This window comes from Hypomesus nipponensis, chromosome 28 (genome assembly GCF_054491055.1).
Source record: "Hypomesus nipponensis isolate SF chromosome 28, ASM5449105v1, whole genome shotgun sequence".
NCBI lineage: Eukaryota > Metazoa > Chordata > Actinopteri > Osmeriformes > Osmeridae > Hypomesus > Hypomesus nipponensis.
The window spans coordinates 6,900,001-6,926,775 of record NC_140388.1 but is presented as its reverse complement, the minus strand read 5'-3'; the positions used below and the strand labels follow the sequence as shown (position 1 = coordinate 6,926,775).

Genomic DNA, 26,775 nt, shown 5'->3' with positions numbered 1-26,775 from the left:
TAAGATCTGGCATGGTGGTTGGAAATGGATTGAGGAAAACAACTGTTTGCTTGATAACAAAGTCAAGGCCACTAAAGGTTGCCCTGACCATGTTCCACCTCAACCTGCACAATGTGGTCCAACTGCATGCACCCTCTAATACTAAAGTTCTGCTGCAAATGACTAGTTAAATATAGGACAGAACACACGCTGGGTTAATCTAACCCAGCAAGATGGGTTAATCATTTAACACAACAAATTGTGTTGATCCTTCAAGCCAAATATTGGTTAATGTTGACCAGGAGAAATGCTGGGTAATGTGACCTCATAGGCCTAAATGGGTTATTATTGATGTTTTATTACAATCATCTAAATCTGTATACATGTTATTGAAATGTACTGTAAGTAAAATAACTTGGATATGTATATCTTATCGAAAATAGTTAAACATTTTTGTTGTTGTTAAATAAATGGAATAAAACAAAAGCTGGCTTTTCATTGGCGTAGCTGCTAAGTAGTCCCACTTGCGATTCAGAGGTCCAGGGATCGAGTACTACCCACAGGATGTGAAGACCTTCCAACCAAATATGGTGTGATGAGTTCATCCCAGCTCTGAGTACGTCTGCTCAACTATCCACAGGGATCAACATGAAAGACATGGCTGCCTTGCATCATCGAATGTAAGGAATCATTAGTTTTTTCATGTCTGTCTCTTACTGTACATCTCTCCCTTTCTCATCTTTCTCTTTCCCTCCTCCTATCTCTGCCTCCCTCCCGCTCTCCTTCTCTCTCTATCTCCCCCCTTTCTTCTCTCCCTGTCTATCCCCCTCTCTGCCTGTCTTTCTCTCTTTCCCTGTCTCTATACTTCCGAACTAAGAAAATGATCTCCCTGTTATGTAAGTTATCTAAGTGAATAACTTAAGCCCTACTGCTGCTAACCCTAAAACAATGGCTATGATGGAGAACAAGTAGGTCCCAGTTTTAATAAAAGCATACAACTTGGTAAAACTGTATATTTTACTATGTAAGTATCATAATCAAAATGTACCCTATCTGTAGATCTGCCATTCCCTTTGTCTTCTAGGCTCTGAAGCTCAAGTTACCATAGGGTTTGGCAGTGTGTTTTATGTCTGAGACCAGCTGTGAGTCTGTTTCTTGCATTGAGAGTGCCACCATGGATAATCAGTCCATAAACAGTTCAACAATTAGGAGAGCAAGAGAAGATCTAATATTTACAGATCAAAATATACTGAAGTGATAGTACTCATCTTTATTGACTTAAACTGTGTGTAGAGTATGTATAAGGGGGACATAAGTGCTGATGGTAGCACAATGTGACTGTGCAGGGATATTGGCCATACGCAGGCATGCACACTGTGGCAATTCAATTTCAATTTATTTTATCAAGAGGGACAGTGTACATAAATGAACATTAACATTAAAACAGGTGACAGACTCCTACGCAGCCACACAGTGGACTGGATGGAGGGGTAGAGGAGATGGATGAAGTCGATCAGTGTTTGTTGTCTGCTCCAGGATACCGCACATTACCTCTCAATACCTTCATTCCACAAGTAAAAGCAATTCTTTCAAATGCTAAGGTGGTCCAACTGGTCACAATTGCCACAATTTAAAACCATAGCACTGCTCTGACGCACATTACAAACTCAGATGATTTGAAGATGGAACAAAGGAAACATGGTCAAAGAGTTTGAACTAAGAAACCTGTTTATGAAGTCCAGATTTCCATTTATCAACTTTGAGACCCATATAGCTTCACAGTGAATTAGCAACCAGATGAGCAACCACATGGGCAACCACATGGACACGCAAATCTCACTTTGTAATCCAGACAATGTTTGCCTTTCTGATCCTGATTGCGGCAGACGAAGCCCTGGGTTGGATTGTAGCTGGAAAATAACGCATAGGATCAATACAGTACAGTCCATGACATGACATCCTCAAAAAGCAATTGAGAACAATTGTTTGTAAAAAACTTTTTAAAATTAGAATCTTTGATCTCCATACTGTAACATTATGGTAAGGAAACTTCTGGCCAGAGCTTTTTAATTTTTCTCAATGAAATCCAAAACACAGGAATAAATCGCCCAAATGTATTGAGTCTTCCAGAATAAAAAGCTAAACTTCTCACTTAAGGACTATTTTAATGGGTAGTAAGGAACGGTTGTACATACTTGAAGAAATTCTGGCCCCAGGCAGGGGCGTTGGTTCCCACGACGACGCTCTCTATGTAGAGGGGTTTAGCACAGATGACTCCAGGGTTCTCTTGATGGAGCAAGCTAAGGGATTCCCAGTCCCCTGTCCCACTAGGGTCGTCACGATCAAACCACTTGGTCCAGCACACTGGTGAAGACCAACACAGTTGATGAAAACATTTGGAAAACAACCCAAATAATCGTCTCTTCTGAACAGACCTCAAACCCAATCCTGTGTTCATTTTCTAGTGGAAAGGCAAGACGGTTACCTCCTGATGATGCACAAAATGGTGGGTGGCAGCTGAACCGGACACGGTAGTCGTAACAGCGTGGTTTGTGCGGAAGCTGGTCTGCATTTTTACAGACAAAGCCTGTGATTGTGTCCATTCTGAACAAATCAAAACCACAGAAGGTATACATTAGAGGGAGGGACTACAATAACATCTAGGTGAAATGACCAAAGTAAATCCAAAGCTTAGAGTAGGTCACCAGCTCATGAATACACTCAGCTAGTTCAGGCAGGGCAATCAGGCAGTGTGTGTCATCCATTTGTCGGGACCTAAGGCGTCCTACTCCACCTTCCCTTCCTCCGCCCACTACTACACCCATGTTAGCAGCGCATCGCCATTGGGCCATGTCTGATAAGGCATCTTTTTAAAGACGAAAAGATACACACACACTAACCCCGGTTGTTGTATGATCAGTGCTGCTGCCGCCATCCACCATCCCCTTCTCCCCCTGGCTGTCTGTATGTTCTATCCATCAGGGGTATTATATCTCTATTGCACCCTGCCTCATATGTCATGTATGTATGTGTGCATCGAGGAGACAGGGTGTGCTTCCCTCAGATCATCCTCTCTGCCAAAGTTAAATCTACATGTCCCTGTCATAACAATAAATGCTCAAATCTAATACTTGATTGTCTTGACTGACCTATGGTTTAATGTGATGGTGAGAAAAAAATTATGATATCTAAACATTTGTATCTCATTCGCTAGGCAAATTAAAACCTGCTACACTCACGCCGCAATAACATTCCCAGTAGGGAGACTCCCTCCACTGGTAGTGGTGACCTCTATCTGTACAGGATGGGGACAGATCTTTCCGGGGTTCTCTGAGCGGAGCTGTGCAAGGGTCTCATAGTCTCCAGTCCCAGAGGGGTCGTCCCTGTCAAACCACTCCGTCCAACATTCTGCGTTTCCACACAGAAAAGATAGGAGAATCGGAGAGAATGAGTTTCCTTGTATTCAACAACATGGCATGTCCACATCGGTTATGAAAAGAAACAAGATGTACTCACTGATGTTCGTAAAGTCAGGCAAGGGAGCTGCCGAGCAAAAGAAAAGCCAATTAAAGTTGGTGTGCCAGACACAAGTTAACATTATCAGTGTACCATGTAAGTGTGCTTAAATAAGTGTTACCTGGTTTAGGCTCGATAGGATGGTGTGGACAGTCTGGTTGGTCTGGATGCTTCGGATGGTGTGGATGGTGTGGACAGTCTGGATGGTCTGGATGCTTCGGATGGTGTGGATGGTGTGGATGGTGTGGATGGTGTGGATGGTCTGGATCGTGTGGAGGGGGTGGATGGTGTGGATGCTGTGAATGGTGTGGATGGTGTGGATGGGGGGGATGGTCTGGATCGTGTGGATGGGGTGGATGGTCTGGATCGTGTGGATGGGGTGGAGGGGGTGGATGGTGTGGAGGGGGTGGATGGTGTGGAGGGGGTGGATGGGGTGGATGGTGTGGATGGTGTGGATGTTTTGGATGGTCCGGATGGTCTGGACGCTTTGAATCTGTTAAGATGCAAAAGAAAAAAATATTTCTTTACCTCACCATCAATCTTTCTAACAAAAAACATATGTTGTTAATATAGGGTATGATATGAGAGGATTGAGAATTGTACTTACTTTTAAGGTCTTGAGGGGTCACTGATAACAAAATGCAAAAAAACATAACATTACGGGATGTGCATCAGCCATGACTAGATTGTGATTATGTGGAGTTTCTTCTCGATACATGCTTTTAGTTTAAATCAAACTACTGATGATGCTAACATTCATGATTATTCCAATAAAAAAGGCTCACCAGAGCTCACAAGCAGTCCTGAGACCAAAGCAAAGACCAGCTGAAAGAGAAATAACAAAACCTATAGCTCATGCACAAGTCAACTATTTGGTTCAGGGTTATCAATGGGTTAAAAAAACAATGACATCAAACTGTACCAAATGGATCATGTTGGCGTGCGGCAACATGTAGTTGCACCTCTTAGTTGAGTTGAAAAACTCACCAATCTGAAAGAAAGCATTTCCACACATACCGTTAAACTAATTATTACCACTATATCAAGATCCTTTACATGATTTAAAGCATTTTGGACACGTTCAAGCTGTTACAAATGTGGTCAAAACTGCTCACCAAATAAGGGGAAGGTGAGCCTGCTGTTCTTTCTGTGTTTGAAGTGTCAGTCGATGCCTTTTTATATTGCCCCTGTGAATGTCATGGTGTGGAATGGAGAGGGTCACAAGCTTCTGATTAATCAGACAACTAGAGCACAGAAGAATTTTTAGTTGGTTTCAACTTGTGGGACCAAGCTGGGGCCAGTTGTACTGTTAGAGGGGCCAGTTACATTATTGTTGGAATATAGTTTTCTTCACTGCCTTGCAGGCATTAACATGGAAAAGACCAAGTTAACAATGATTCAGAATCTACATTGATAGGGACCACGGGGGGGTCCAAGCTTGTTGTCACAGGGGCACTTCAACCCCTTTGGTTACTCTGCAATGTGGCTGGTAAAAACAGTCCGTTCCTTGAGTGACGACCGAAATACCATAGAACTACACACTTGTGACAGAAAGACTGATATGCTTGGAATTAGAAATGTGCTACATTTGCTGTAATTACTGTGTAAATGTTGTAGGCCCAGCTATTGAGGGATAAAATAATAAGATCTGGCATGGTGGTTGGAAACGGATTGAGTAAAACAATGTTTGCTTCATAACAAAGTCAAGGCCACTAAAGGTTGCCCTGACCATGTTCCACCTCGACCTGCACGATGTGTTCCAACTGCATGCACCCTCTAATACTAAAGTTACTGCTGCAAATGAGTATTTAAATATAGGACAGAACACACGCTGGGTTAATCTAACCCAGCAAGATGGGTTAATCATAAACACAGCAAATATATAGGATTGGACTTTCTCACACTTTATTACCAACATCTCACCGCAGCATTTGCACACACACACACACACACACACACACACACACACACACACACACACACACACACAAACATGAAAATACAATTTCATCTCTCATATTGAATATTTTTTTGCTGTTATTATTTTGGGAACCCTTTCATTGTCATAGATGTGACAAAGGTTTTTTCAATTGGGGAGTGGTAACATCATTTTGATAACACCTTCTTGAGTCCTTACCCACATCCCATTCTGAAGCAGCCTAGTTCAGGCATGGCACTCTACACCTCACCCATTGGCCCACGTCCAATAAGGCCACATTATAAGGCCACACGGATACGCCTACACTCACTCCCGGTTGTTGTATTATTGTGCTGCTGCCACCCTCCATCATGCCCATCTCCCCTGTGTTGTTGGTATGTTACTATCCATCAGGTGGGATTATTTATCTGATTGCTCCCTGCCTCATAGTTATGTATGTTGTGCTTCCCCTAGATACATCCACTCTGCCAAAGTTAAACCTATTTTCATGTCTACGGTTATCAATTAATGTTGAAATCTAATATCTAGTGTCTTGACTGAACTGCAGTTGTGAACATGAGCGAAGGATATCTCACAGCATACATCATAACACTTACATCATAATCAAATCAAATACATCAATTGTGCTTTTTTTGTACATAAAATATGCACATTGTAAGTTCAATATAGTCTAAGGTACTTAGCAATTCTAAGTAATATATATTTAATATGGATATGCTTTAATTTAGTGATTGTCTATGTATTCAAACACGGGTCAAATTTGACCTGCAAACACCAAAGGTGTAAACCCTTTTTGAACACAATAGGAGGGCTAAGCCCTACTGCTGAAAAACAATGGCTATTATGGAGAACAAGTAGGTCCCAGTTTTATTAAAAGCATACAACTTAGTAAAACTGTATATTTTACTATGTAAGTATCATAATCAAAATGTACCCTATCTGTAGATCTGCCATTCCCTTTGTCTTCTAGACTCTGAAGCTCAAGTTACCATAGAGTTTGGCAGTGTGTTTCATGTCTGAGACCAGCTGTGAGTCTGTTTCCTGCCTTAAGAGCCCTTACAAAAAAGAAGTATATTAAAGTATACTATAAGTATACTAAAATATGGATAGTACACTTTTAGTTCACTTTTGATATACTTTTAAGAAGTATGCTTAGAAAATAGTTCACTTTTAATATACTTTTAAGAAGTATACTTAGAACATAGTTTACTTTTAATATACTTTTAAGTATGCTTTGAAAATAGTTCACTTTTGAATACTGCAAAGTAGCCTGTGTAGTGCACTTTCAGTTCATCAAGTTTACTTCCTCAAGTACTTCAAAGTATACTTTGGAATACTCTAAAGTAGCCTGTGTAGTGCACTTTCAGTTCATCAAGTATGCTTCTTCAAGTACTTCAAAGTATACTTTGAAATACTCTAAAGTAGCCTGTGTAGTGCACTTTCAGTTCATCAAGTATACTTCCTAAAGAACCTCAAAGTATACCCCCTTTATACAGGGGGGTCCAAGCTTGTTGTCACAGGGGCACTTCAACCCCTTTGGTTACTCTGCAATGTGGCTGGTAAAAACAGTCCGTTCCTTAAGTGACGACCGAAATACCATAGAACTACACACTTGTGACAGAAAGACTGATATGCTTGGAATTAGAAATGTGCTACATTTGCTGTAATTACTGTGTAAATGTTGTAGGCCCAGCTATTGAGGGATAAAATAATAAGATCTGGCATGGTGGTTGGAAACAGATTGAGGAAAACAATGTTTGCAAGTCAAGGCCACTAAAAGTTGCCCTGACCATGCTCATCTCGACCTGCACGATGTGTTCCAACTGCATGCACCATCTAATACTAAAGTTACTGCTGCAAATGACTAGTTAAATATAGGACAGAACACACGCTGGGTTTATCTAACCCAGCAAGATGGGATAATCATTTAACACAACAAATTGTGTTGATCCTTCAAGCCAAATATTGGTTAATGTTGACCAGAAGAAATGCTGGGTAAATTAACCTCAAAGGCCTAAATGGGTTATTGTTGATGTTTTATTACAATTATTTAACTTTGCATAAATGTTTATTTAATAGACTGTAAGTAAAATAACTTGGATATGTAAAACCTTATCCAGAAATTGTTAATTTTTTATTATTATTTTAATTTTATTTTTTATAAAACAAAAGCTGGCTTTTCATTGGCGTAGCTGCTAAGTAGTCCCACTTGCGAGTCAGAGGTCCAGGGATCGAGTACTACCCACAGGATGTGAAGACCTTCCAACCAAATATGGTGTGATGAGTTCATCCCAGCTCTGAGTACGTCTGCTCAACTATCCACTGCTTATTGGAGGGATAAATGGACAAAGGGAGGGAGGAGTGAGAGAAGATATTGAGGAAAGAAGAAGGAGACCGAGAGAGTGAAACAGAAAGTAAGAAAGAAAGAGATCCTCAAAAGAGGGGTAAGCATAGAGTTGTAGGTCTGTCCTGACGCAATGAAGAGATTTATCACGTTGTTGAATTGACTGTCTCTGATCAAATGACCTTTAATCTAACCAGCTGTGGCGCTTACTTTGAGGGATAGCTCAACATGACTGTCATAATGCAAGTGTTTTGATGAATCAAAAAAAGGAGATTGTGGCTGCAGGGCAATGTCCATAAAAAAAAACTGAGGCGATATGAATCAGGGATCTGTAGGTTAGGACACGTGTCGACGTTTATTAAAGAAGAGTTAAAAAAATGAAGCTTACAATACATTGCAACTAAAACTCCTTGAAGTAGCTAAATTCAAGAGACCAAAAATAGAGATTTCTATTAAACCTTTAAAAGGGGAATTGTTAGTCCAGCATAAAAATCTAAATGGGTAAACATTCAAACATAACTACTTCAACAAGAACATTTCTTTTCACAGTCATTCTTTATACAGTCTGAGCATCTTCACGTTTTAGCTGACCAGCTGGTACAGTGAATCTGCAAATTCATATAGTCTTGACCAGTTCATAGTGCAACAATAAGCACCTCTCAGATCCCACATTTAGCTACCTGCTATTTTAATCACACATTTCGTCATGTCTGTGTGTCGCCCCGTGTTGTCCTGCTCACAAGGTTTCCCTCATTCTTCTTTCATTATCCCGATTGTTGATTTGTCACAAACAAATGGCACTGTTACTATGGCCTTAAAAACAACATTTTGCCCTGTATGACATCATCTAGTCTGCCATGTTCAGACTGAGCCTACTGGCCCTGCCAGTAGAGGGTAGTGCAGCACAGGAATAAGACTTGCTGGTCTCTCTCAGCTCTCGGTCTGGTCGCTCGACCCAAGCACACCAGGCATCCCAACCAGGTGACATGACAGATCCCTCCATCAACCTAGCTGCCGGTGGGAAAAAATCCTCTTCACCGATAGGCTGAAAGTCACATGATCCCTCGGGGCCCCCTCCCCCCAGCTGACCTGGTCAGCACCAGGAGAAGGAGCGGCCCACCATGTCAAAGAACATCCTGTTGGCCTCCCTGAAGTAGCGACACAGCTTCCTGAAGGCCTGGGCGCTGAGCGGAGCGTGTGGGCGCCCCTTGGACTCGTCCAGGCACTTGTCATGGCCGCCGGCCGCCACCAGGCAGTAGAAGCCCTTGGTGGCGTTGAAGTAGAAGTTGGAGGGTGAGATGCGCGGCGGGAGCTCCAGGAACCTCTCGGCCTTTTGCAGCTCCGGGAAGGGGTCCTGAACCAAGGCCTCCCCGTCCACCACGTGGACCTGCTTTCTGGGGAAGACTTCCAGCCAGCGGGCCAGGTGCTGGTGGTACAGGCTGCGCTGCAGGGCCTTGTAGGCAGGGTCGATGTGTCCCTCGGGCCCCAGGAGCAGCTCCTCCAGGGTCTGGTAGGGCTTGTTGCGGGCCAGGCGGTTGTGGAGGACCTGGGTGTAGTCGGAAACCAGGCGCTCAGCCGGGTCTCGGACAATGAGGAGAAGGCGGACTGCCGGGTTCATGTCCCAGACGCGTGCCGGCACCTCGGGGGAGGAGAAGTACCCAGGGGTCTTCTCCACGGTCAGCTGCCTGGGGAGGGTGAAGGGCATCTGGGCCCGGTACCAGGCCAGGCCCCGGCGGTAGTGCTCCTCCACGTTGAAATAGTGGACCTGAGAGAGAGGGAAGGAGTGGGGGAGGAGAAGCAAGGTCACAAAGGGTGAGGAGAGGAGACACATCATTTGATCTGTATGTGGTCTCTGTGATACCATACAATGCCATTTTATTGTCATAACGTTTTATGTGATTGTCACACAGCTACTGAAAATGACTCCTTCGTATCTTGAATGGGACTGTTTGAATGATAAGGGTCTGAGAGTAGTCACTAGGAAGTAGACCCCTGCCGAACCATCACAATGATCACCTCGGCCTTGGCCACTTCCACGTCCGGGTGCAGGTTGAGCATCTCCAGCAGGGCCCTGGTACCCCCTTTCCTCACGCCGATGATGATGGCGCCAGGCAGGCGCTGCTGGGTGGCATTGCGGAGGGGAGGGGAGGAGGAGGAGGAGGAGGAGGAGGAGCTGGCTATGCGTAGCTCCCGTAGGCAGATGCACAGCTGGGTTTGCAGAAGGAGCAGAACCAGCAGAGCTAGCAACACTGTCCACAGCATGATGGGGAGAGAGGATACACACACACACACACACAGTCACACTCTCACACTGAGAGGCGGAGGCAAGGTCGCGTGGACGGCACTCATGTAGCTTCAAGGCGTCCAGAGACGGAACAGTTCACAGCAGGGTTCCTCAGGGTTCCTCCTTTACACTGGAGAACCTGCAAGAGACACACACACTTAGAAGATACAGATATGCAGTCTCCACCCAGCCCTGTCACAACACCTACACCCAGCCCTGTCTATCATCTCCACCCAGCCCTGTCTATCATCTCCACCCAGCCCTGTCACAACACCTCCACCCAGCCCTGTCTATCATCTCCAACCGGCCCTGTCACAACACCTCCACCTCTCTCTGCTGTTAGCAATCACCACGCTGCTGTTGTTGTCGAGGACAACATCTTATTAATTAGCTTGTCTCGTGTTCCCGCCGATCCCTGTTCCTGTGTGAGCGTGCTAATTGCACCCGGTGGGAACGATGTCGCGCCCTCGACCTCATGCTCGGCACCCCCTGCGGAGGGGATGTCGTCATTTCTCCTGCTCCCTTAGTCGTCCTCCTCGCCTAGATCCTGTGTTTGTGTTCCTCTGCCGTGTGGTGTCACTCTGCCTCTGTGTGTGTGTGTGTGTGTGTGTGGAAAGCCAGATGCCTCATGTTAAGTGGGTGGATAACCTCCGCTGTGACGGATACACTAGAGTATCTCCCTCCTGTCGCGTTGAGCATTCTGCTTCATTTCCCCCCCCCCCCCATTTCTCCTTGTGTCTCTCGCTCTCTTTGTCTCATACTTTTCCCATCACGCTTTCTATCCTTCTCTCTCTCTCTCTCTCTCTCTCTCTCTCTCTCTCTCTCTCTCTCTCACACTTTTTCTCTTTCCACCCCGCTCTTTTCCCCACATTTTTCCACCTGTAACAACTATTTCTCTCTCCGTGTGTCTCAATCTTTCTCTCCTTCTCTTCCCCCTCCCCACCCATTTCTTCCAAACCTTAGCTCTCTCTCTTTTTATCAACACGTTTGGTAAACATTCTAAGAGAATCGCTTTACAGTTTGAGCCAGTCAGAAATAGTTTCCAGAGCCTCATCTTCTCAGAACTGACCGTGTAGTCCAAACAAAGTCTTGCGCCATGCTTCAATTCAACAAAATGGCTGACTGGATTAGCAGTTTGTGATGGGTGAGTGGGGAGGCTATGTTCCTCATTAATAACATACGAGGATCCAGACGGCCTCTTTAGATCTGTTCAATGAGGCTCACGCTGCCGTCGCTGTGCGCCCTGGTCCCTGACAGACTGGCTCTCATGACTCACATCAGTGACCAAACAGCAGCGGCTGAGGAGAACAATGCCAGGGCTGTCAGTGGTGCGTTAGCTTCCCATATTGACAACAGGAGCAACAGCATGCCGCGAGAAGAAGACGACCTGAAGTCAATTATCTGTGAAGAAGCAGATGTATCATCTGTGCGTCTTCGGGGGAATCTCGCTCGCTCGCTCGCTCTCCATTTTTTTCTCTCTTGCTCCTCTCTTTTCCATTCAGTCTCTCTCCCTCCCTTTCTCTCGCTCTCTCTCTTCTTTATTCCTCCTTATCTCTCTTTCCTTCCCTCACTTTCTCACTTTCTTTCACTTTCTCCCCCTCAATTCCCCCCCCCCCTCTCTCTCTCTTTCATTCTTTCCCTCCCTCTTGCTCTATGTCACTTGTTTCTTTCTTTGTCTTGCCCTCTCTCTTAATCCTCCCTCTCTCTCTCTCCCTTTTCCCCCCTCTCTCCTAGTTTGTCAGTAGTTGTGGGGGTTTGCCAGTTGTTTGTAACTGTGCCTAGGCTCTTTGTATGTATTTTGGTATGTATCTTCTGTTGGCTTTCTCTCTCTCTCTCTCTCTCTCTCTCTCTCTCTCTCTCTCTCTCTCTCTCTCTCTCTCTCTCTCTCTCACACACACACACACACACAAACACACACACACACACACATACACACACGCCCAGCCTTAGAAGCATGGTTCCTGGGAGCGCTGGTATTTAAGGCGGGGGGGGGGGGGGGGGCAGGATTAGCCTACATGCAAGGAGGGAGGGAGGGGGGACGGGAAGGAGGTACTGTGTGTGTGTGCTCTCAGCAGGAGGGTGTGTGTGTAACTTAGTGAGAGAGATTGGCCCTGTAGGGGGTGGTGCGGTGAAAAGCCTGAGAAGAGCCAGTCTTGCCATATCACCAGGGCTGGTGGACCTAGATAAACTCTCTCTCTCTCTCTCTCTCTCTCTCTCTCTCTCTCTCTCTCTTCTCTCTCTCTCTCTCTCTCTCTCTCTCTCTCTCTCTCTCTGCCCCTCTCTCACTCTCACATCCCACCTGCTTTCTTTCTCCGTCTCCCTCTCTCTCTCCCTCTCTCTCGCCCCCCCTCTCTCTCTGTCCCCTCTCCCTCTTTCTTTGTTAGTAGCTCAATTTCTCTTGTCTTTTGTCTCTCAGTTTCTCTCTCACTCTCTTGTCAGTTGCACTTTCCCCTGTTCTCTCCAGTCTTTTTTCTCCTTTCTTTATTCTCTCTATCAGAAGCTGAAACAGAAGCTCTAAACACCTGCGGTTCCTCTGCTGGTTTCAAAACCAAATAAAAAAATTTGGGGGGGAGAAGTTTCTACAGTATACTGTATATCATCACAATAACAGGACAAGTACAAGTGCCTAGATATTACAGTAGTGGCAACCTTTCATAGAAACCCATTAAAAATGTTCTATGCTCTCATTAAAATAGATCAAAACAAGGTATTTTGCTTATGTGTCAACTTTGCATATACGCACATTTTACAAGTAGGCCAACCCAGTTTATTTGACTCATAGTTGAGCGTATGAGGGCTGAAGAGAGGGAGACGGGGAGGAAGAGAAGGTGAGAAATAATAATAATAAATCAGAAGCTAGTCTGAAAATATAGCCTGCCTGCCTGCCAGTCATTCTGTCTGTCTGTCTTTTGACCTTCATTGAAATCTGACCTTCTTCTGCCCAGTGACTCCCTGCTAGGTTTCAAATTAGACTCTTTAGAACAACTCTCCCGCTTCCACCCCCTTACCCCTACATACACACACACACTTCTGCCGTCAAATACACACCCAACAGACCCCCACCCCCTCCCCAGTTGTTCGCGCTTGAAGATCTGGGTCAATCGTATCAAACACTAAAAAGAGTTCCATCTTCCCCCTCTCTCTCCCCCCCACTCTCCTCCTCTCTCTCTTCCCCCCCACTCTCCTCCTCTCTCTCTCCCCCCACTCTCCTCCTCTCTCTCTCCCCCCCACTCTCCTCCTCTCTCTCTCCCCCCCACTCTCCTCCTCTCTCTCTCCCCCCACTCTCCCCCTCTCTCTCTCCCCCCCCACTCTCCTCCTCTCTCTCTCCCCCCCACTCTCCCCCTCTCTCTCCCCCCCCCCCACTCTCCCCCTCTCTCTCCCCCCCCCCACTCTCCTCCTCTCTCTCTTCCCCCCCACTCTCCTCCTCTCTCTCTCCCCCCCACTCTCCTCCTCTCTCTCTTCCCCCCCACTCTCCTCCTCTCTCTCTCCCCCCCACTCTCCTCCTCTCTCTCCCCCCCCCACTCTCCCCCTCTCTCTCCCCCCCCCACTCTCCCCCTCTCTCTCCCCCCCCCACTCTCCTCCTCTCTCTCTTCCCCCCCACTCTCCTCCTCTCTCTCTCCCCCCCACTCTCCTCCTCTCTCTCTTCCCCCCCACTCTCCTCCTCTCTCTCTCCCCCCCCACTCTCCTCCTCCTCTCTCCCCCCCCACTCTCCCCCTCTCTCTCCCCCCCCCACTCTCCCCTCTCTCTCCCCCCCACTCTCCTCCTCTCTCTATCCCCTCCACTCTCCCCCTCTCTCTTTCTCTCACTTTCTTTCGTATGTGGACTTTATATGGTTCATTGTGAATGATAGGGGTGTGTATGCACACAATGGGGCTGAGGGGGTGTGTGTGGTGTGTGTATTACAGTAAGAAGAGATAAGCATGGGCGAGAGGGAGGGGTTAGAGATAAGAAGAGTGTGTGTGTGAGAGAATGAGAAAGAGGGAGAGAGAGAGAGAGAGAGAGAGAGAGAGGGAGAGAGAGAGAGAGAGAGAGAGAGAGAGAGAGAGAGAGAGAGAGAGGGAGGGAGAGAGAGAGAGAGAGAGAGAGAGAGAGAGAGAGAGAGAGAGAGAGAGAGAGAGAGAGAGAGAGAGAGAGAGAGAGAAGGAAAGAGAGAGAGGGACCAGAATGGAGAGGAGTGGGTCTATGGTTCTAATTAAAAGAGCCTTTGCATGGGTGTCTGGGGACAATGCGGTTGGCACGCTCAAGTCTGTGTGTCTGGTGTGTGTGGCATGTGTGTATGTGTGTGTCTTTGCGTTTTGTTTGGCACAGTGCCGTGGATGACATTTGGAACGAGAGAGACAGAGAGGAAGAGTTAGAGAGAGAGCAAGAGAGAGAGAGAGAGAGAGCGAGAGAGATGAGGGAGAGAGAGAGAGAGAAGGGAGAGATAAGGGAGAGGAGAGAAAGGAGAAGTGAAGAGACAGGTTGTTTGTGTTCACCAGGGGGACCGATGGGTCAGGTCACTTTAAATAAACACACACACAGAATGGACACACACCTACACACACACACACACACACAGAGACACACACAGGCACACACACAAACTCTTCAACCGACCCACATACTTGTTTACGTGCCATCAAATGGGCATATGTATGTGTTCCCACGGTAACAGCCTGCAGGCCTTCTCTGATCCATCACAGTGGATTTAGGTGACCAGGTCAGACACCCCATAACTCTCTCTTTCCTTCCTCTTGCACTACCTCCTCTCTCTCCCTGTCTTTCTCTCCCCATTTCTCTCTCCCTTTTCTCTCTCCCTCTGTCTCTCTATCTCTCTCTCTCTCTCTCTCTCTCTCTCTCTCTCTCTCTCTCTCTCTCTCTCTCTCTCTCTCTCTCTCTCTCTCCCTCCTTCTCTGTCTATTTCTCTGGTCTGCTCTGCAGGTTGGGTCCCCAGGAACTAAAGACCAGGCTGTAATCTCTCTGGTGTGGTTGTCAGGAGGTTGTCTGGAGAGTTCTGTGTGTGGGAAGAGGGGCCTGCTCAGAGCCTGTGTCAGGGTTGATGGATGGGTGGAATCCATAATGTGTGTGTATTCACATATGTGTGCTTGTTTGTGTTCAAATAGATGTGTGTTCAGTTGTCTGGGCGCGAAAATGTGCACAACATTTGAGTGAATGTGTACGTGTGTGTGTGTGTGTGTGTGTGTGTGTGTACATGTGGGTGTGTAACCGAGGTTAGTTGACAGATGGGGTTAGGTTCATTATGTCTGGTCAATATTGTTATGGGCCAGTGAACCGAATATGGTCTGGGTCCTCAACTGGGTATCTGGGTTAAACACAGTCAGGAAAGGATCAAGAGAGTGAGGAGAGAGGGAGGGGGAAAGAGGAAAAACAATAATTGTTTTTAATTATGAGCGTGGCGGGGTTTGGAATGAGAAAGGGACGGATGAGCGAGGGATAGTGAAAAGGACATGGTGGAGAGGTGAGGAAGAGAGGGAGAGGTGAGAGAGAGACCCTTGGGGATGCTCTTGGAAAGAGGTTGCCATACCGACACCCACGCCAGGTGGATTTCAACACCTACTGCCTCGCTATGGCAACCGGTATTGAGAAACAACCTCTCCTGAAGCCTTTATCCCGAGAGAGAGAGAGAGAGAGAGAGAGAGAGAGAGCGAGAGAGAGAGAGAGAGACAGAGAGAGAGAGAGAGAGAGAGAGAGAAGGCGAAACTGGAAGATGGAGAGACTGAGCAGCACAAAGAAGAAGTAGAGAGATGGGAGGATGACGGGGGCTGAAGGAGGAGTAGAGAGATATTAGCAGTCACAGATGATGTCCCAGTCGGTGCCATATTACAGCCAAATGATACCCGTGATGACTGTAATAAAACTAGATCTGGATCCGGTTAGCTTCATCCCGGGATCGGCCCAGACTCATCCTGGACTCATCCCAGTCTCTGTCCAGACTCGCTGACCCAGATAGTTACACTGAAATCATTGTGAGGTAGGAGTCTGTTCCACAGAGACTCCCCATCCTCACCCACCCCCAACCCAAACAACACACACAAACACACACAAACACACACACACACAGTCCCACATATACATGCATGCTCACCTTTCTCATGTGACTATTAGGCAAATCGCTTTCACTAACAGGCAAATTACTGTTTGCAACTCTCCACAGAGTAAACACTTCATCCATCTCTGTCTCTCGCTTAATTTCTCTCTCTCCTTCACTGTGCTTCTCGGAGACATGTGTAATAGCCTGTGTGCCTCTGTGTCGAATGCCTCAGTGGCTCTCCAGACACACACACACACACACACACTCTCACCATGGGAGATGAAGCGACAGGCTGGAGGACATGAGGCCCTTAGCAGGGGGGTTTTGATTGACCAAGCACTTTATGACTCTTAAATGGCTTTACCCCCTCCCCCTCTTCTTTCTTCCCTTCATCCCTCTTTCCATCTCGTTCCTCCCCCCCCCCCAGGTCTGCAGACTCTCACCGGGAGTGGAGGTTAATGAGAGCAGACACAAACAGCTACAGCTACTATCGCACAGCCACCCGGACCCAGACCCACGCACAAGTGCACTCACACACACACACACATGCACTCCACCATGCCTTCACACACACACACACTCACTCACGCACACCCACGCACACCCACATGTACACTCACTGACACAGATACATACATTAACACACACAGAAACGCACACATGCTGCAGCTTGCACTCCTACCGGCGCTCAAGCACCAAGGTCACCCCCATGATCCTAGACTGCAACCCCCCACTGGGGTGCTCCACAACAATCGCCCTTGGTCCACACACAGGGGGGTCTTGTGTGTGTGTGGGGGGGGGGGGTGTGGGGGAGGGGGTGGGGGGGGGGGCAAATGAGTTTGTTAAAAACAACTCAATAAGAGGAAGATTGGGGTGATTGATTTCAGCAGTCTGAACAGCAGGAGGGGCGGGTCATTCTAACGTTCTTCTATTGATGCGTTTTTTAGTGTGCTTGCTATCAGCAAGGCACTGCTATCTCACATATTTAGGATTATTAGTATGCTAGCTATCAGAAAGACATGATGACAGGGATGGCATCATCCACCAAGGAGAACCAACACTAGAGCCAGCAACTGAACCAGAACCAGAACCAGAGCCTGAATTAGAACAAGAACCACCATGTGAATGACCAAAACCACCAAATCAATTAGCACCAGAACCATAGCAGCTAACCCACCTCAAGACAACCTGAGGACCCTGACTGACAAGAACCACAGACCCATCCTGAGCTTCAGCCTGGGTGTGTGTGTGTGTCAGTGTGTCAGTGTGTGTTCATGGACAAAGGTGGGACCTCTCCAGCTCCCTCCATCTGGCTGTCAGCAGGGGGTCCTGTCACCTCCGTTTAGAGCCACTGGAGTGCAATGGCCCTGCCCACACCGCTTCTCTTCCTGGTCTGACTATGTGTGTGTGTCTCTGTGTGTGTGTGTGTGTGTGTGTGTGTGTGTGTGTGTGTGTGATTGTTAACGCAATCCACTCTGTATTTGCTTTGTGTGCGTGTGTTTATCTGTGTGTGTGCTCCTGTGTTGTGGTCTACCGTGAGGACCTTAACCCTGATGTTGGTGGATGGTTGCCAGGTTGATGAACCCTCCCGAGGTCCTGTAAACACAGTGTTAGTCAACCCAGAGCCAGCAGAGGTTAACAAGATAGACAGATGGCCTCTCTTTTAAAGTGGATTAAAAGCATAGTACCGCTGATGTGGAACTTAGGGTCTTAGACAGGTGGTCCAAACTAAAACAACGGATGAGCCTTGACTGAAACATTGTTTACGACAAGACGACAAGACAACCAGACGGCAACGTCGGCTTTGAAATTCAAAACCGTTTCGAGTGATGAAAATGTTCAACTCAAAAGTGATGCATTTCACTATATTTCAAACTGCACTTCTGGATGTGACGGCCACAGGTGGGATAGACTCGAGATGTGCTGAGAAGTCACTTAGAAGTCCTACAACTCCCAGAACTCTTGATGAGGGGTTCTAACCTGCTCATTGGCCAGGCAACAGGGTTAATTGGCCATTCTGTAAAGTGGGCAGTTCCTGATCGTGTCTGGTATGGTGACTCACACACACACACACACACACCTACCTTCTCCCACACCACTCATCCTTGATGACTTGAAGACTGGATGCCTCTCTGTGCGCTCCAGAGGACTCCGGAGAGCTCAGAAAATAGCGTTCATGTATTATTCAACCTGCTCGTCGAGCTAATGCTGTTTAATGTGCCCAAATAGACAGAATACCCACAATGCACCTCTGTACCAAGGTGACAGAGCAGTTGCACTCACCCCACGCAATGACAGACTGCTGAGAGGGAGAGACACGCAGAGAGATCACTGGCTGAGAGAAGGAGAGCTGACAGTGAGTGACAGCACTGACAGGGAGAGACAAGGAGAGTGACCACAGATAGAGACAGGGAGATAGGGAGAGACACAGGTAGAGAGACAGGTAGAAACACAGGTAGAGAGACAAGTAGAGAGACAGGTAGAGACATACGGGGCGAGAGACAAGGAGACAGACAGGGAGAGAGACTACTGATATAGACTGATCACCTTGCTCGCAGACTTCTCACTTTGTCAATCTCGCTCTCTCAATTATTTTTGCTCTCCCTGACTTGCTTTTGGCCTCCCATGCTCTCTAACTTTCCCGTTCCATTTTTACATTTTTATATTCTTAATACCACATTCTCCCTTTCTTTACTAGTTATTTGCCTCTCTTCCAGCCTCCTCTTCAACCACATTAAGATGAGTGGAACTCAATGGGTGGAGCTCAATGGGTGGAGCTCAATGGGTGGAGCTCAATGGGTGGAGCTCAATGGGTGGAGCTCAATGGGTGGAGCTCAATGGGTGGAGCTCAATGGGTGAAGCAGTTGACTGCAGATCGAAAGGCTGCAGGTTCAAAATCCCCTGTGCAGCGTGTCGCCTTGGATTAAATCGTTTGTTAAATGAATGAAATACATGATGTCATTATTACTTTTAATTGACACATTTACTATGTATAAAATAGAACTAAAGTAAAGCGACTGGGCTGAGGTGAACAGAACAGGGTTGTCCCGCTGGAAGATGAATGGTTGGATGTCTGTGTGTATGATAGCCAGTCACTACGACTCCCATGACACCACAGTGGATCTATTCACTGTATCTCAATCTTTCTCTTCTAGACGTCTCTCCCTCCCTCTTTCTCTCTATCTTTCCACGCACGCTCTCTATCTCAATCTCTCGCTCTGCCTGTATCACACTCTATCCCTTTCTCTCGCACCTCGTGTATCTCTCTCCCTGTCTCTCCCTCTCGGTGTCTCACTCTCTTTGTGTTTCTCCAGCTCTGTTCCTCTTCAAGCAACACAGAAGGACATGTAGACAGACTGTGGATTCGCCTCTGGCCCACATGTGTCTCATTTGACCTGAGCTGGGGCATATACCTCGAGAGGACCACTTCTCTTCCCACGCGTTGACAGTTTAGACACAACAAATATAGAATTACCCACAATTTTTCACTTTCTTCATCAAAACGTTTTCACTTTCTTGTAGGTGAAGGTTACGATAGAGTTTGTTGCCTGACGTGTGTTTGTTTTTCACACACACACACACACACGCACGCGCACACACACACACACACACACAAACCTCCAGACCTTGGTCCATACTCTGAAACTGACCGTGACTTTAATCCCTGACCCTGACCTCGACCCCAACACAGACCCAGCCAGCCCCAGGTCCGGACCCAGATGTTTATCGTATGCACCTTCCTACCACAGAAAATTCCTTGTCTGTGTGAACTTAGTAAATGGTGAACATATAGCCTATCTGATCTGGTCTTGAGAAAGTAACTAACAATTGAAGACTAATTTACATGTAATAGGATAACAGTCACACGGCTGAAAATACCCTGGATCTACAAAACACAGGAACCCACAGGAGCCAGGATCAAGGGGAAAGGAAGGGAGGAGAGGAACAAGAAGCGATAGATAATGAGTGAGAGAAAACAAGTGCTCTTACCTGAGTGATGAGTCTTCCTCTGGTCTTGTGTCTTTCCCTGATGTCTATCTCCTTTTGTCTTCTCTTCCACAGACAACCTCAGAGTGGACGGCTCTGAATCACTTTTCTACCTCCTTTCCTTCCTTCCTTCGACTTCCTTCTGTTCCTTCACACTTCTTCCCTGGTGAGGCTAGTCTCTGTGTGTATGTGTGTGTGCTTGTGTGTGCGTGTTCGTCTGTGTGTGTGTGTGAACCGTACGTCTTTGGCCCCGTGTCAGACACTGTGTGGGAGAAAGAGAGTGTTTTTGAGCGACTTTGCTTTGTGTCGACCCTGTTGAGCGTGTGAGAGCGAGTGAGTGGCTGAGAGTGAGTGAGACCGATAGAGAGAGAGAGCGAGACAGAGAGAGAGAGAGAGAGAGAGAGAGAGAGAGAGAGAGAGAGAGAGAGAGAGAGAGAGAGAGAGAGAGAGAGAGAGAGATAGAGAGAGAGAGAGAGAGAGAGAGAGACAGAGAGAGAGAGAGAGAGAGAAAAAGAAAGAGTGAAAGCTTAGCTAGCACAAACACATCGCCCCCTAAGGGAACCCCCCCCATCTCTCCCACACAGACCCGCCCCCTCCCCACAACTCCCTTTCATTTTTCTTCTATTAAATCCTTCCATTCTTTCAATGGAACACCTTGACTTGACTGAACAGAGAATTTCACTCTCACAAGTTTACATTATACAGAATATATATATATATATACAAATAATTCTTCAGTCGTTTCTCAAACTTTCGTTCTCCTTAGGTTTTTTTTTCTTCTCTCCCTATCTTTTTGCTTCGGAGAGCCCCTTAATCATGAATAAGTTACAACCAGACAGTTGCATAGGCTTACATAAAGCAAAACAACGCAAACATTTCTCTGTGTTCTGACAGTGACTGTCTCTGGTAACACCTGATAAAAAAATGTCCGTTTGCACAGTCTCTCATCCCATTTAAGAGATTTGTTAAATATTTAGCACACAAAAAAATTCTGAGTAATTCTGTCTCTGGATAACATTGAATATTTCATGAGAATTTGGAATTAATAGCACTAAGTATTCTTGACAGAGCAATACAATTTTAACTACTTCATAGATGACAGTCTACAAGGTTATAGCTGTAAAATGTGGCCCTACCAAGACTTGCAGACAGTAAAAGTATATGCAACACAACAACAACAATTTTATTGTTCATAGAAATAATGACGGTACTCTTTCCCAGTAATTTTGGGTGAAATTGATGTGTTTTGTATCTTGAGAGCAAACACACACACACCAGAATCCAAAGGAGTGTGAATGACAGGTCAACTGTAAAAATCAGGAGTTAATAATTCAGGATGGTAAGTAGGTGTGTGTGTGTATTATCCTACATTTCTTAAACGAGGCCCACTACATATCCAGTCTCATAAAATACTCCAGAAACCATCCAGAAAAACATCCTACATCCTGTCGTATTGAGAAGCAAACACGGCTATTATTCTGAACCCCTCGACACCAGGAGGATGTGTGTGAACAGCGACGAAGACGAGGGAACTGTCTTAAGCTGCATGAGAGAGAGAGAGTGCATGCACGGCTGCTGTGCCAGTCGACAGGAAGTTGCGAAGGTGTAAAGGTGTGTGGTCGCGAGTGACGCGGCCAGAACGAATCTCTCGATCGACATCCGACCTTGAAACGACCTCCGGTCGGGGTTAACTCGGAGCGCGATGGTGAGGCAGCCAAACAAGACTCCACACAGATGAGCACTGGGGGCCGGCGTAGGAGGTGTGTGTGAGTGTGTCTGTGTGTGTGTGTGTGTGAGGAGTGTGGGGGTTGGAGCTGAAGAGACCCCCTGCTATCTTAACATCTCCAGAACCCCCCACCTTCAAGCTTCCCTCCTCTGCAGTCAGGATTTCTCTGTGCATGTTTCGCGGTACCAAGGTGGGGGGGCATATTTCTTTTGCAAAACCACCCCCCCCCCCCCCTGTTGGGGGGTCTCTGTGGGGGGTACATTTGGCAAGCCCCCCCCCCCCTCTCCCTGCTAGCCCAGAGACACACTCAGGCCCTCCCCTTCCTCATTAGTACTACCCCCCCCCCCTCTCTCTCTCTCTCTCTCTCTCTCTCTCTCTCTCTCTCATTCTCTCTCATCCCCACCTAGCATCCCTGTCTCATCCCCCCTCCACTCATTGTCTTCCATCATCCCCCTTTCTCTCTCTCTCTTTCCACTGTCTCTTTTTCACTCTTCCTCTCATTGTTCTCTCTCTCCCTCACCACCACCACCACCACCACCACCACCACCACCACCACCACCACCACCACCACCACCACCACCCCTCCCCACCACCACCACCACCACCACCACCACCACCCCTCCCCACCACCACCACCACCACCACCACCACCACCACCACCACCCCTCCCCACCACCACCACCACCCCTCCCCACCACCACCACCACCACCACCACCACCACCCCTCCCCACCACCACCACCACCACCACCACCACCACCCCTCCCCACCACCACCACCACCACCACCACCACCACCACCACCACCACCACCACCACCCCTCCCCACCACCACCACCACCACCACCACCACCACCCCTCCCCACCACCACCACCACCACCACCACCACCACCACCACCCCTCCCCACCACCACCACCACCACCACCGCCACCACCACCACCACCACCACCACCCCTCCCCACCCCTCCCCTCCCCACCACCTCCACTACCACCACCACCACCACCCCTCCCCACCCCTCCCCACCACCTCCACTACCACCACCACCACCACCCCTCCCCACCCCTCCCCACCACCTCCACTACCACCACCACCACCACCACCACCACCACCCCTCCACACCCCTCCCCACCACCTCCACCACCACCACCACCACCCCTCCCCACCCCTCCCCACCACCTCCACCACCACCACCACCACCCCTCCCACCCCTCCCCACCCCTCCCCACCACCTCCACTACCACCCCCTTCTCTCCCATGCTCTGTCAACCACCCTCTCATCCCAGCAGCAAACCAGGAACACCCAACTTTCCTTTTCGTCTTTGTGCAAACTGAGAGATTGGGCGTCTGGGTCTCGGTTTAATGCTTTGTCTCTGAACGTTTCCCCTCCGCCCCTCTCCCTCTATCATTCTCGACCTCCTCCGGAGCTTAGTTTATCTCCCTCAACTCTCTTTCCTGCCGCCGTTCCATTTTCTCTCCATTCACACATTCACATGCAGTTCTTTATTTTTGTCTTTCAAGCTCCGTCTGTGATTTGGCGCGCAGTCGGTTGGTCCGTGAGAAGCGCCTAGAGGGTGGCCGCGCAACGGGGCCGCGACATCTCTGAATAAATAAGCATGGGTAATTTGCTCCGTGTCTGCCCTTCGCTCTTTTTTCCCTGGCACTCCCGTCGTTCCGTGGTTCAGGCGGAGGAAGATAAAAAACCACAATAAGATGGTGGGCGATCTTCACAGAGACTCATTATATGGTTGTCACTGAAGTTTTCTCTCAGCTCTTTGTGTCGGCCGGCTGAGCTTCTCTCAGTCAGACCTCGCTTCTCCGGCAAAATAATCTCCGCATTGGCTCAGTAGCCTAATGATGGGGTGTTGGGAAGAAACGCTTGATTCAGCGAAGCCAGCCAGCCCAATCCACTCAAGTCATTAACTCAGAGCACTTGAAGCCAACAATACTAAATCCATGCAGCCTAAAGATGTTAGGTAGGCCTAAATAATGACTGATATTTAGACCATGCAGCGTTTATTTAAGTATTGGATAGCCAACTGATATCTGTCTAAATTAGGTTTGATATTTTATTTTCACCCGCACACGCACGATGATGGCCCAGACTACATTGGAGTGTGAACGAAAGGTCAACTGTAAAATCTGTAGTTATGCATGTACTAATGCAGGACTATGTGCGTGTGTTTGTAAGACTATCTTCGCTTTAGCGACTTAGGAGAGAGGAACCATGTCCAAGCTGGCCCATAACACGTTCCAAAAAACATCCCCGGAATCTCCCCCATTGAAGAACTGCCGTGCGTGCCTGATAGAGACTCATTAAGAGACTTCCATTCAGCAAACAACAGAATAGTCTGTCCCCTCTCTGGGAACATTTGGTCATAGCTGGCATCTCCTCATATCTCCTTGCCGAGTCTCCCATGATGGCACACGGTTCTCTGAAGAATTCAGAGACATATAAGGAGTTAACTGGCCATTGAGGCGTCGTGTAACTGCGCGAGACAAACTTTGAACTGAGCCTAATTAGCAAAGTCCAACCAGCTGGGCTTGTTGGACCTCTCCTGGTGCGTCAATGAGCGTTGTAACCTTACAGGGTTTTTTTTAATTTACGGAATCGAGTTGACTTGAATTCCTGCTGTTCGTGGAAACGCCCGAGGTTGAGAACGGGGGACGGTCGTTATGGAGATGGGCTCCCTGGCTAAGGTTACGACTGTACACACTTTTAACACTTGTTTAGGCGACCGACTGGAGTTCTGGCGAAGTTAATGAGCAATTTAGTAAGAACGCGCAAGTTCAGGACAGGATTGTGTCCTACAGGGGCATATAGGTTTGTTTTCAAATGTAGGCTAGGTGGGACGACTTTTTAATAACTGAGGAGGCAGCAGTTAAATACATTTGCCGTGTTCCACCCATGTCCAAAGAAACTCACGCCCCTGTCCTTTCTTCGCTGATGATGTCAGGCACTATTGGATCGGTGTTGGGATCAAAGACATACAGGGGCGCCGTATAGAGGGGGAAAGTTAGGACGATTATAGGGCCCCTGACTGCCTTTTTTTTCATGGGGCCCAAAATGGCGGGGCCTCTGAAGACACATACACAGCCCAAACACGGACTACATGTGTGTGCATGTGCGTGCTGCTGGAATAGCTGCGTGTGAGGATGTGAAGAAGAGTACTGGCAGAGACACAGAGGAGTCACATGTTTGGGTCCTATACGCGCTCTGCGTCTCTGGAGAAGGATGTAGGCTGCAGGGGTGGTTTTACGCCAGCAGACTCCCTCTCCACTTAGGGGAAACGTGAGATGGTTCCCGCCCCCCCCACCACCCCCCTACCCCCTCCACCTGCTACTTCAACAGACAACAAGAAACAAGAGGATGAACTAAAAAAGAGAGTTGGGAGAGTCAAGTTTTGGGTGAAAAAACAGTTTGTTTCTGCTTTTTTAAGGGTGACCTATTCAGCTAAATAAAGCCAGAATTTCATCATTTCATCATGAATGAAACAAATCTCACATTTCTGAGGTGTCTGAAGCTACTCTCCCTGACAGGAGTAAAAGATCATCGTGAAAAAAAGCTCATTAATGCAAACGAAACCCATGTCCATTATCTGTCACATTTACACTCTCTCACTCTGTCTGTTGATTTGCTTCTTTCCTTTTTGCTGTCTGACTCACGCACCGTCTGACACCTGCACGCACACTTTCTTTCTTTCTTCCTTTCTCTCTCTCGCTCTCTCTCCCTACGTCTCAAATCCCATCTTTTTCTTTGGCTTTCTCTCTATTCTTTATACTCTTTTTTAGTTTAGAACGCACTACAGCTGACCTTACAAAGTATGCACTGCTGCATGCAGTATGCAAACACTTCTCTGGCATAGCATCGCACCTTGAACTTTGACCCCCTTGCTCAAACATCCTAGCCTGGCTGCCAGCCCAACTTCTCCCCGCCCACAAAAAAATGTGGTTGGGAAGTTGGGTCTGGAGGGTCTTGTATTGGGGAACAACTACAGAAAACCTGAATCTGGGCGTACCAATGAAATTGCCAGGGCGGGCTTTATACGATGATGGATAGATGGTCAACAGTAACGTAATAAACAACGTCACGAAAGAGGCCTTGGGTTGAATTTGTTTTCAACAAACAACATATTACGTTGCTCTGATTGGTTGAAGGTCCATCCAATTGAGTGAAGAGGCATTTGTTTTACGAGTTCGGTTGAAACACGCCCCGTAGTCACAGCCCAACGGAGAGTTTGCAGACTCATATTCTGACTAGAATTATGAGTATGACAACGTCAGGCTACAAACATCCATCACAGTTCGACTCTTTGTCTCTTCCTCTCTCCCTCTCGTTCTGCATGATCCCCTCCCCCCTCCCCCCTCCCCCCTCCCCTCCACACCCAGAGCAGCTGTGGTGTGAATTGGGTGTGTTGTGGCTGGATCCTTGCTCCTATGGGTGCTCCACTATGACGCTCATAGGAGACCTCCTGGCCCAGAGAAGGGGGGAGAGGGAAGAGAGAGACAGGAGAAAAGAGGAAAGGGCCTTGGTGGGGGGGGATTGAGGAAAGGAGAGGAGGGGACAGGAGAGGAGGGGGGGGGGGGGGACAGGCTTTCTCTGCCGCAGCGCTTTGACCCCTCTGGGTGTTTGAGCTGTCCCAACAGGCTGGTCCACCCAGGGGTCAGCAGGTCAGCAGGTCAGCTGGTCACACATCACAAAGCTACGCTCATACAGCATGTCTCAACGTACATGAGATGGTGTGTGTGTGTATGTGTGTGAGGAGTCCCTCAGTTCATGTCAGGGTGATGATGAAGAGACTGGTTGGGCTCTGAGAGGATTTGGTAAACAACTGATGCAGTACAGTCTGTCTTCCTAAACATGCTGATGGCAGCAAGCTTCCTTTAATCCCACTCTTCCTCCCTCCTTCCTTCCTTCCTTCCTTCCTTCCTTCCTTCCTTCCTTCCTTCCTTCCTTCCTTCCTTCCTTCC

The 26,775-nt window shown here is 47.7% G+C and overlaps 2 protein-coding genes across 3 annotated transcripts; both read right to left on the bottom strand.

Moving 5' to 3' along the window:
* Nucleotides 1–1,356: 1,356 nt before the first annotated feature.
* Nucleotides 1,357–4,641, bottom strand: LOC146219718 (uncharacterized). Of its 2 annotated transcripts, XM_084694848.1 has the most exons (10): nt 4,611–4,641; nt 4,418–4,486; nt 4,281–4,320; nt 4,103–4,123; nt 3,617–3,988; nt 3,496–3,522; nt 3,219–3,387; nt 2,465–2,583; nt 2,175–2,343; nt 1,357–1,889 (listed from the first exon to the last, which is right to left on the bottom strand). In XM_084694848.1, exons 2-10 carry the CDS (start codon nt 4,445–4,447, stop codon nt 1,766–1,768), a joined length of 1,071 nt encoding a protein of 356 aa, XP_084550974.1. In that variant the 5' UTR covers nt 4,448–4,486; nt 4,611–4,641; the 3' UTR covers nt 1,357–1,765. The 2 variants fall into 2 exon arrangements, with proteins under 2 accessions (XP_084550974.1, XP_084550975.1); XM_084694849.1 differs by lacking the exons at nt 3,617–3,988; nt 4,103–4,123; nt 4,281–4,320; nt 4,418–4,486; nt 4,611–4,641 and having other exon boundaries at nt 3,496–3,577.
* A 3,477-nt stretch (nt 4,642–8,118) lies between these two features.
* On the bottom strand, nt 8,119–20,398 carry hs3st1l2 (heparan sulfate (glucosamine) 3-O-sulfotransferase 1-like 2). Its single transcript, XM_084694899.1, has 3 exons — nt 20,084–20,398; nt 9,795–10,201; nt 8,119–9,543 (listed from the first exon to the last, which is right to left on the bottom strand). Exons 2-3 carry the CDS (start codon nt 10,038–10,040, stop codon nt 8,872–8,874), a joined length of 918 nt encoding a protein of 305 aa, XP_084551025.1. The 5' UTR covers nt 10,041–10,201; nt 20,084–20,398; the 3' UTR covers nt 8,119–8,871.
* Nucleotides 20,399–26,775: the final 6,377 nt, after the last annotated feature.